Source organism: Magnolia sinica, chromosome 13 (genome assembly GCF_029962835.1).
Source record: "Magnolia sinica isolate HGM2019 chromosome 13, MsV1, whole genome shotgun sequence".
Classification (NCBI taxonomy): domain Eukaryota; kingdom Viridiplantae; phylum Streptophyta; class Magnoliopsida; order Magnoliales; family Magnoliaceae; genus Magnolia; species Magnolia sinica.
The window spans coordinates 8,243,070-8,254,734 of record NC_080585.1 but is presented as its reverse complement, the minus strand read 5'-3'; the positions used below and the strand labels follow the sequence as shown (position 1 = coordinate 8,254,734).

The 11,665-nt window shown below is 40.6% G+C and overlaps 1 protein-coding gene across 11 annotated transcripts; it reads right to left on the bottom strand.

Moving 5' to 3' along the window:
- Window positions 1-304: 304 nt before the first annotated feature.
- Window positions 305-11,498, bottom strand: LOC131222673 (protein WHAT'S THIS FACTOR 9, mitochondrial). 11 transcript variants are annotated; one of them, XR_009160149.1, is made up of 4 exons: window positions 5,394-8,339; window positions 4,867-4,977; window positions 4,412-4,768; window positions 3,679-4,357 (listed from the first exon to the last, which is right to left on the bottom strand). XR_009160149.1 is itself a non-coding variant. In XM_058217831.1 (2 exons), exons 1-2 carry the CDS (start codon window positions 11,416-11,418, stop codon window positions 2,833-2,835), a joined length of 1,341 nt encoding a protein of 446 aa, XP_058073814.1. In that variant the 5' UTR covers window positions 11,419-11,498; the 3' UTR covers window positions 1,445-2,832. The 11 variants fall into 11 exon arrangements, 1 of the variants encoding a protein (XP_058073814.1); XR_009160144.1 differs by lacking the exons at window positions 3,679-4,357; window positions 4,412-4,768; window positions 4,867-4,977; window positions 5,394-8,339 and adding exons at window positions 305-323; window positions 2,685-2,915; window positions 10,161-11,498; XR_009160151.1 differs by lacking the exons at window positions 3,679-4,357; window positions 4,412-4,768 and adding an exon at window positions 2,842-2,915 and having other exon boundaries at window positions 4,857-4,977.
- Between the last annotated feature and the right edge of the window lie 167 nt (window positions 11,499-11,665).

Genomic DNA, 11,665 nt, shown 5'->3' with positions numbered 1-11,665 from the left:
GAATTTGCACCATTCACTTAGTGGGCCATACAAAATAAATGACACCCATCAGATGATCCTAACCACCCCAATCACAATCCAAAAAAATCATCCAATCAGTGGCTAAGATCACCTGAACACCATCATTGTTTTGCTACACCACATCCGTAGCAGGACTTCACAGATAGATGGTTCGAGTCCTGTATCAAGTAATTGATAACTAAATTACATTTAAGTGTTTGGCACCGGATACTTTCTCAGATAATAGTAGAATATGCAAATCTGCTGCTATCAGGAATTTGGTTGTTGGCTGGTTTTGTTTGCAGCCCACACGTTCAAATTTCCTGCAATGTCAATGGTAAACAGTTAGCTGGACTAGCCTTCTTCATCACGCTTCAGGGCAATCTGGAAGGAAAGAAATACATGGAAGCGTTAAGTTCAAAATCAAACTAAAGCTTGGAAGGCATTTGGATGCACCATTGAATTGGATTGTGATGCAAGCCTTGACCAAGCTGCAGTCACATTCCTTAGCATCCGTATTGAAGGTTTGTGCTCCAAATTGCAACTACGTTAACTGTGGTTTGAGGGCTACTTCCTCATCAGAATGATCATTCGCAATTCATTTTCAGTTGGGCATCCAAACACTGACATCATTCTCAATTAGGCCACTCTATGTAAGCAGAGTGTGGAGCTTTCAATGGAAAGTAATATTTTTATATAACCAGTGGAAGTAATAAATGAGCAGAATGCACTTCAAAGAATCACGAGAAAGGTAAGTTTAATAAGTCATAAGTATGATTTCAACAGTGGTTTTGGAGTGTGAGTAAACTGGTTTGGCTTGCCCTGTATCGTTGATAACAGACAGGTGGCTCATTTTGTTTTGGATCGAAATCAATTCAACTTAGACAACAATGAGTTGCACCAGATGATTTTTTAAACCATGGTCGTAACTGGTTGCAATCATTCACCATCTTATAGAGTTACACTGTTTGGCTCCTACCCAGTCAATTTATCAGTAAACAAGGACATTCAGCATCTGGGTCAATCAAAACTTCAACTGGTATGCCTGCTCAGTATGGTTAACAACAGCCAGGTGGCTCATATTGTTTTGGACCAAAATCATTTCAACTCAGATGACACCGAGTTGCACCAGACGATTTTTTTTAAACGATGGTCATAAATGCTTCTAATCACTCACCATCTTATAGAGTGACATTGTTTGGTTCCTACCTTGTCAATGTATCAGCAAACATGGACATTTAGCATCTGGTTCGATCAAAATTCAAGAATGGCATGTCCGCATCCAATTTTTAGCTATTAGGCCCAATGGGTTACACTACAGCATAGATAAGATCAGAAAAGTTACTAAAATGTAGTTCCTTATTTGCTAAAACTATTCAATTTTTTGCCAGTATATGCATCCAACTCAGGGTCCTCTCTAATCAGCAGCAGTTTTCAACTTTATAGTGAACCATCTATATTGTTTAACCATCAAAGCCACCGCAAACCAATTTTGAAATAGACAAAACAAACAAATTCCCACTACATAAACAAGATATACGTATATGCAGCAACTTGTTACACCAACTAGTGGGTATCCAATCCTACTTCATATGTGGAATTAAAAGACTGACACCTCCAGAATTTTGGCACAGACCTCTAGTATCCCGTAGAAGATGTTCTCGAATCGTCACTGCCTTCTGGTGACAGCAGCAGCATTCAAGCCAAACATGTATAGATAGTTTATGGACAAAGTTCAATAAACTTCAGATAAGTGAACATGTAGTGGTTGTGAACCTAAGAAAATTCTATGTCAATTGGGATAACAAATCCTGCTATGTTCCATTTGCAACAAATTAATAGATTTTTAAGGACTAAAAGATCCTTTACCAACTAATTTTAGTGCTGCTCGGTGTTAAGAAAAGAAGAGAGTACAAAAGTATATAGATATGAGCCTTTGCCAAAGCCAGGTAGCCACAGCCTGTTTAGATTGTCAATTTCTGAATTTAGGGCATGCACACAGGCCAATGAGCAGTCAGCAGAGAACCTCCACAGATCTTGTTACATTTCGACTTCTATAGCCTTCTATTGTTTCTCTTCTTGGTTTTTCCATATACACTAGGAAAAGAAATGTGCACAGACTAGCGATGAGTATTTATTTGCATCATCTGTTAAGAGTTATAACATACTTTTGCTCTTTCAATTGTTTTCATTCCAAAAGATTCTTCACATAATCCAAAAAAAAAAAAAAACAATCTGCGGTTGAACAAAACTCAAACCAGCAGGAAAATTTCATCAACAAAACGATGATCCCTCCACTTGACAAGGATTTGAAGTACGATACAGGTACTGCAGAAACATTCTGTCAGGACTTTTTAACCGCTCGTTGACATTCACCAGTAAAAAGGAAGTCAGAAGGCGTAAGAGATTTTTCCAAGGATGTGTGAAAAAAACACACTTAAGAAAGATTGTTCAAACAGAATCCGTAATCTTCTACTGTACAAAAAGTGTCACATTACAGCATCACAATAGATCTGACACATAAACAGAATACCTCAGAGTTACTAAAGCTCATTTAAGACCGAGACTACCATTCTTGGCAACAGGCCACATTGTTAGAAATAGAAAAGGTGTACACCTATAAGCAATAGGAGATGGGAAATAATAAGAGAATCTATATATTGTAGGGCCATGAAAGAATCTACCTTCGTTTCCTCATAATTCAGAGATCATAATAGACATCACACGCGCCCATTTACCTACAAATCAAAAGACAGCTTTATTTGGAGAGATGAACAGTGTCACCATCAATAAGCTGAAATATACCCACAATTTTGGTAAATCTCAACAAATTCAGGATATATTTACCAGCCATATTATCTTGGTAATAAACTTAATGCCAGACGACAGACTACCAGTCATACAAATGTCAAATTCTGTAGAAAAAATAGCTGTGCAAATTAAATTACAATACAGGCATTTGAATTGTAAATAAAGTGCAAACCAACATCATCAACTAAAAACATTCAAGGAAAAAAATATAAACAGAGATGCAATATCAAGAGAATATAAGTTTCTAAATTAACCCCACCACATCTCCTGATTATTAGCAAACAAATTAGCAGAGCCCAACAACAAGGGTATTGAGTTATGCAGATGTCCAACAATAGCAGATAACCTTTCACATTTAAAGATGTAACAGGTTTCAAACTAGTTGCTTCATTATATTACTTACAACTAATTGAGAAGAGATCCGAATTTTTACAACAACCTCCTTGCTCGCTCCTAATGTTCACAGTTCACCTAATCACACTAAACGTTATCATATCAAAAAACTTCTGGTGTCAAAATAGGCTAAATGGACGACAGCAATAAACAAGGAGTATGAATTTGCTCAGGCTGTACAGTTGCAGCTACAGTGCATTAAATAGGCAATCAAGCATGTAAACCCTCAAACAAGTTAAGCAAACAAAGGAATGAGTAGAGTCATTTACCCATTCGAACATCTAAACAGGATTAAAAGTAAAAGGATTCATATATTCATTACACACTTAATACAAGAAGCTCTTGTGTTTCTGTAAGGGTCAAGTAGAGAATATAATTGAGGTTGTAAATCTGTGCTTTGCATCTAACAATAACACGTATCCAAATCCAAGTTACACAGCAGAAACTTCTCTTTGGAGGGTAACAAATATTCTATAAAAAAAAGGTGAAAGAAGCATGTCGGAAGAGATGAACCACTGAGCCTATTTTGGGTGACCATCTAATAACTCGTTCTTTAACAAGGGAAGTAACAACCTCCTTTGTCATCTTGGAACTTTAGAAAATACAATCCTCCTATTAGCTAAAATGGATCTAATTTCAAGTGTCCAGAACACACAGCATCAACAGTAGAGGCCTGACTTAATGGGATTACTTGAATCACCTTTGCTCACCAGACTTGCTTGAAAAAGAGGCTTCAATAATTGACTGAACTTCCTAGGGTTCTCTGCCTCATTAGAACCCACCCTCAGTCGAAAGTGAGACGCTAATGGCTATGTGGTCTATAACATTTAGTACATATCTGACAGTAGACAAATTGACTTGACTAGGCAGAACAGTCATGTGGAAGTTGCTGGGAAATAACTAAATTACCCTAAAATTCACCTAAAATGATAATATATAACCCTTGAATTTAAGGGTGTGTGTGTGTGTGTGTGTGTGTGTGTGTGTGTATCAAATGGCTGCTAAATAACATAAACTTTCAAAGCACGTATTACTCTTACATCCATGTAGGCAAACATGTGCTTAGTAGCCACCCAGAGCAAGAGATCCTCGTTCCCCCAAAAGAATGTTAGCAGTGTGCCACGTGTAGGTCTCAACAATCACCACATGGGACCTGAGTGCCCATGCAGTGTGCCACGTGTTGGTCTCAACAATCACCACGTGGGACCTGAGTGCCCATGCAGTGGCCCATGAGAAGGAGAACAACAAGGAAAGATCTTTGCCAAAAATCAGACAATTTACAAAAGATGAATAGTGAAAGAACGCAGGAGAGGATCAGGTGCTAAACCTTGATTTCTAAGTTAGTTTTCATGGACTCAATCATAGAACACATGCAAGAAACGCATCGAATTTGCACCATTCACTTAGTGGGCCATAAAAAATAAATGACACCCATCAGATGATCCTAACCACCCCAATCACAATCCAAAAATTCATCCAATAAGTGGCTAAGATCACCTGAACAGCATCATTGTTTTGCTACACCACATCTGTAGCAGGACTTCACAGATAGATGGTTCGAGTCCTGTATCAAGTAATTGATAACTAAATCACATTTAAGTGTTTGGCACCGGATACTTTCTCAGATAATAGTAGAATGTGCAAATCCTAACCCATAAGAACATGATTCCCTGAAGAACCGGACACCACATTCCGCTACATTGCCACATTTCTGCTGCTATCAGGAATTTGGTTGTTGGCTGGTTTTGTTTTCAGCCCGCACGTTCAAATTTCCTGCAATGTCAATGGTAAACAGTTAGCTGCACTAGACTTCTTCATCACACTTCAGGACAATCTGGAAGGAAAGAAATACATGGAAGCATTAAGTTCAAAATCAAACTAAAGCTTGGAAGGCATTTGGATGCACCATTGAATTGGATTGTGATGCAAGCCTTATAAAAGTGGGAATGACCAAGCTGCAGTTGCATTCCTTAGCATCCGTATTGAAGGTTTGTGCTCCAAATTGCAACTACGTTAACTGTGGTTTGAGGGCTACTTCCTCATCAGAATGATCATTCGCAATTCATTTTCAGTTGGGCATGCAAACACTGACATCATTCTCAATTAGGCCACTATATGTAAGCAGAGTGTGGAGCTTTCAGCAAATCTTGCTCCTCTTTCCCCAAAGCCCTAACATTGAGGAAAGTTACCTGGTGCATACCTCCTCGGAATTGCATTGAGCTGAACTCTGATGGAGCTTGTAACCACTTTAGCTGTAGCTGGGCATGTTTTCCACAATCAGTTGGTTCCTTCCGTATTCTTAGAGCAGCAGTTCTTTCGGTCAGTCCACTAGTTCCTATGCTGAATTTCTCAAGTGCTTCCGAGGCTCTGAGAATAGAATTCATCTCAACTCCTCTGGATTGAATGTGATTACCTTTCTACTGTCCAAGCTATTTAGGGCCTGTTTGAGTTGGTGGAATCCAAAAAATAGATTTCAAAAGGAAAAGGCTACATCTAAGGAAAACTGTAGATAAGGAAATCCACAGAAAAGAATTCTAAAGAGGTTGTTTGTTTTAGTTTCCATCATATCCAGAGAAATGTGGGATGGTCAATGATCAAAAAGTGAAATCTGTTTCCACAAGTTACTTTATTGTCACAAAAGGCAGAAAATGTTTTCTTTTCCAAGGTTACTTTTTGAAATCCGCTGACCCAAACAGGCCCTTAAGGAAAGACAAGCTTGAGTAATATTCTACCAAATAATGATTGAACAAAGTTCATTTCCTCTTTCATCACTCTAGCTCGAAAACTTTTCCTGTATGCATCATGGAGGGAATAGAGTTGCCAATTGGCTTGCAAATGAAGGTACGCTTTGGGATGAATAAATTGAATACAACTCCCCTACTACCAGCATTTCCAGGTTTATCTATGAAGACATCTACAAAATTACTCAATAAAAGCTCCGGCTTTGTTTTCAATGATTCTGTTGCTGCTATAGAAGCTGACTTCTGTTATCGGTCGGCTGACCACCAGAGCTGTCAATTCTCAATGACCATGTTCCTCTAGGCATGGTGTTGGTTAGGAGGCATATATTTTCTGAAGGGTCCATGTAGCAAGAAAACTTCATGCTTAGTGACCTCATCTGGCACTGCATACTCTAAAACACAAATTGTTCACAAATTCCAATTTGTGGGTAGCGTGCGATAGTTGTGCCAAGGTGCAGTTTGGGCTTCACCTTGTTAGCATGTGGGTCTTGTGCCAAAGTGTAGTTTGGGGCTTCACCATGTTAGCATGTGGGTCCTGTTAGTAATCATGAATCGGCAGTTTCCTGCTATTTTGTGCAGGCCAACTACTCAAGCATGACCTTTGATGTGTGTAGGTGCTTGGTGGTTGGTGGTTTGCCTGGCAACTGCCCCTCCATGAACCCACTTTGCATGCTCACCTTTGGGGTGTGCATGAAATAGTTGGGCTGGGATTAAAACTGGGCAGGACCATGTTGGCATGTGAGTGGTTTCAGTAAAGCAGACTACTATGTAACTTCATCCGAATATTTATCAGATCTTAAGGACATCTAGTTCAACAATGACACTACTAGCTTACTGTATGTTTGAACACTAGATACAGTCAGAATCGAGAATACAGGTGACATTGAGAATATTCAGTGACAAAATGCAATCATCATTGGTCCAGAAGAAGATTTGCCTCGAATTTGTCAGGCAATAGAGAATTTCGAAGTACTGTGCTGATGGCAGATTCAGTGTGGAGTTTGGAACTGCTGGTAGTCAGAGAAGCAAGATACCGTGAAGATCAACCAGAGACCATTTGTAATTAGGAGGAATTAGGAAATGCATGGTAAAGTTAGGTTGTCGGTTTATATAAGTGGGACCCGTAGTTCAGTGATCCAGACCGTTGGTCTTTTGCAGCCCACCGTGGATGAGCCCTGCCCCAGAAATCTCCACAATATGATAGATGGTAAATTCGAGAAATACAGCAACTGTTCACACTCAACCACATGGGACACTAATGGTAGCTAGAATCTTCTGATTTGAGCGGATGAGGAGTTGGTTAACCACTTATTCTTCCACTGCTCCGTGGGTAGGGAGGTTTGATCTTTTTCCCTTTTTTGATTTGGGTGGGATGGTCTTTCAATACTTCAATTAGAGATAGTGGTGGATTGGCTGGCAGCCCATTTAAGGGTCACAAGGAGATTCTTTGGAAGATGGGTTTGTTCAGAATCTTATGGGACAAGTGGAAGGAGAGAAATGCAAGAATCTCTGCAAATTCATCCTCGGTGGTTGAAGGTATATAAAGAAGAACTTTCCAAAGGATTATTAACTGCTGGAAGGCAGGATTTCTGAGATGTACCAATATGGATCTCTTGGGTAATTGGGAGGACTTGGGATAGATTTGAGTTCAGCCTGAATTGTGAGTGACATGAGGGTCACTTGCATTTAGGTCTTATATCCTTGAAATATTTTTGGTTTTACCAATCAATAGTCAATTTAAGAAAACAAAAATTGTGGGAGAAGACGTGTTCCAACTTCCAAGTTTCACCAGGTTGATCATCATCTCCTTGTTACAAAAATTATCTTTCTTTTGTTTTATGTTTTATTTTATTTTATTTTTTATTTTTTTAGAATAGTAATGAAACAATATTTGTGCCTAAAAATCCCTTTCAAAAGGTTTCATTATTCTGGGAACAAAGTACATTCTAGGCAGTGACATACCACAAGCCTTAATTACAACCCTAGGGGAAAAATCTTGATTAAAAGAGAAAACCAAGGAAATTAGCCAATACATGATACAAAAAGTATATGCAAATGACACATGATATCCTATCTAATATTCTTCGTCTCTGGGTGTCCGGAGCATCAATTGGAATAGCCATCGAGAGAGTTGGCATCAGGATACAGGTGTGAGACATGTATATATTAGCTTTAGAATCTAGATATCCAAACACTAAAATTCCCATGACGATGTATTCCAATTTCCAAAACAGAGTCATCTGATGCAATTGATAACTATAAGAAAATCCACCTCTCAATCCATAGGAATCATATAGAGCCTTCAGGGCATGATGTTGATGTTGACACAAGTTAAAAGAAAGCATGTAGAAGGACAATTAACACCATAAAGGCAAAAATATTGGCAGATATTTGGGCATCATTTCCACAAGTTACTTTATTGTCACAAAAGGCGGAAAATGTTTTCTTTTCCAAGGTTACTTTTTGAAATCTGCTGACCCAAACAGGCCCTTAAGGAAAGACAAGCTTGAGTAATATTCTAGATATATGGGCATCGTATTGTTAAAAATAATGCAAGGTTGATGAAAACCAAAAAAACAACAAACCAAGAAAACTAATTATGCCACGGGAAATTCTACTTACAAAAACTATGGAATGTATCAACATCATCATCTAAGCCATATCCCATTTAATTGGGGTCGGCTACATGAATCACGTTCCACCATTGCACTCTATCAAGGGCCAAACCTTCAGTTAGACCATAGGTTCCCATTGCCCTTCTTGAGCCTTCAACTTGTACTAATTCACTCAGTCACTCCTAACCGACGCAGTTCTTGGTCTCCATTGCACATGACCAAACCATCTAAGTCTACTTTCCCTCATCTTATTACTTATTGGTAGTTGGTACTACTCCTAAGTTCGATTGAATGCATTCCTTTCTAATTCTATCCTTCCTCGTCCTTTTATTTTTTGAAGGGTATTATTCTAACTCATCTAACCACTCATCCATCTCAATATCCTCATTTCAGCTACAATCATCCTATGAACATGTTGTTCTTTAACCGCCCAATATTTTGTCCAATAAAGAGTGGCTGGTCTTATAACTATCCTATAAAATTTCCCTTTCAATTTGAGTGGTGCACAACAATCTGATGCGGACACTAGAGGCACATCTCCATTTCTTTCACTCACCTTGAATTTATCGGCAACATCATTTTCAATCCACTCTCATGAATCATTGACCCAAGGTATTAAAAGTGGTCATTTTTGGAAACTTCTTGGTCGGTAATCTTAATTAATTCCTTATTTTCACTCCTATTATTACTAAAATTGCATTCCATATACTCCATTTTAGTCCGGCTAATTTTAAATCCTTTAGATTCTAAAGTAGCCTCAATAAATCTAGCTTTGTGTTTATGCCCTCCGGCATCTTGTCAATCAAAACTATGTCATCAGCAAACAACACACACCATGGAAACCCTTCTTGCAAATGCCCCATTGACTCATCCATAACCAATGCAAAAGGGCATGGGCTCAATGCCAACCCCTGGTTAAGCCTACAGTAATTGGGAACTTGCTTGGCTCACTACTAGTGATCCTCACATTTGTCACAGCTCCGCCATACATATCCATAACAATGTCAATATACCCTCTAGACTCCTTTACCAAAACCCACTAGATTAACTCTGTAGGGACCCTATCGTATGCTTCCTCTGAGTCAATAAAGACCATGTGGAAATTCTTCCTCCTCTCCCCACATTTCTCCATCATTTGTTTAAGCAATAAAATAGCTCCAGTGCTAGACCTCCAAAGCATGAAACAAAACTGATTTTCTAATACATTTGAAATGTGTTCCGAATTTCTTCATATGGGTAAGAACTCATTGCCATTGAGATTGTAATTTAGTATTTACATACAAAATTCCATGTAGAAGAAAGAATAATAGTCACCCACCACCAAGAATCAGTGACCTAATGCAGGCTTTGAAAACCATAAACAGCAGCAAATACTGCATTTTGCAAAGAGAAACATTTTTGTTGGGAAAGATGCTCTTCAACACTCTGGTGTAAGAAACATCTTCAAAAAGATCATATCACATTGCATTCTTCTATAACATGAATGAAAGAGCACACCCGATTCACATTCCCAATTGTCTCAATGCAAATTAACTCATTAAATGCCGTTCTCATCAGACAGAAGTCACAGAACACTACAAATCATCTTCGGATTCCTCGCCCGATCCTGTCTCGACATTTGAAGCATTCTCTTCATAGTATTCATCGTCCGTTTCAATGTCTTCTTGAGAATTCTCCCCCATCTGATCAAACCCATCAACACCCATATCCTCTTTCTCACCCACCAACCCCGTCAACCCTTTACCCCGATAAATAAACCCCGTCCGCATCACATAGTAAAACTTCTCCCTAGTCCGTGCAAGTGGGTGCGGGTCCACCAACTTCCCCCGCCGGTACCCTTCCTTGAGCACAACCGTTGTCGTCTTGCACTTCAAAGAGAGGTAGAAGATCCCTGGATACCTCGTAAAGATCCGAGTAAACTTGTGGGGCAGATTCAACTCCTCTCTCAAGCATCTCAAATAGTTCCGCTTCATCTTCTTATGAATACTCAAGCTCAGGAGCTCATGCAAAACACCCACAACCCGTTTCTCCATCAGATGGCTATTTGGGTCGATCTGGGAAGAATCCTCATATGGCGAAACGTAAGGCAGCTTCTGGAATTCATCCATCCAAGCAACCACCTTCTTCTGGGACCCATAGCCCCTTGGGAAGCTCATAGGGAACGCCAACGTCCTACCCTTTTTAAAATTCCTATAACCCCCATCTTCTTTCTCGGAAGCCCTCTGCAATGCGGAGACAGCAAATTCGTCTCGCCACTGAGTAAGGCTCAAGCACGGCACCCCGTCATGGCGCCGGACCACATGGAAGTGGTCCAGGCAGCTGGGGATGAGCGTCGTGATGAAGTCGTCGGGAAGACCCAAATCCCATCTCAGTGGGATGAGCGACTGGAGCGGGAGCGATCGGGAATTGGACATCATGAGGAGCTTGGAGAGGCGCTCGACGGCATCGGATTGGTGGGCCAGGTGGATGGACCGCTCCTGGCGGTCGAGGAGGAGGGCGGTGTCGGTGAGACGGAAGCAAGGGAGGGATTGGTAGGTGGGATGGGGGAATTCAAGAAAGAGAGACGGGTAGCGGCGGAGGAAGCGGAGGACGGGGACGGTGAGGCCGAGGACGCTGTGCGAGCGGGAGAGGCTTTGGGAGGAGAGGAAGGAGTGGGAAGAGCGGGCGATGGCGTCTTTGAGGAGGGAGGCGGCTTTCAGATCGGTCTCGATGTCGATGACGTGGTCCAGGGTCCGGTTCTTTACCCATTTGAGCCGGACTTTCACCAAGAACCGGGTTTGGGCGTGGTAGTAATTTGAGGGAGAAGGGAGGATGTTTTTGTGAGAGAGGAAGAAGCTGCTGAGTCTTCTGACGCCCATTTCAGGGAGAGGAGACGAAGGGGATGAAGAGGGTCTCTCTCTTTTACTTTCCCCTTGTTCTCCTGCTTCCACTGGCGGCACGTGCCAAAGTAACACACGTATGCGAGAAACGAGTTTATATATGGGGCCGCGTGCAACAAGAGTTCTGTGGGGCCCACCGTAATGTTTTTGTGGTATCCATTCCGCTCATCAGTTTCGCGCGGTCCAAAAAAATCAGTATCCAATGCTCAAGTGGGCCACAACATGG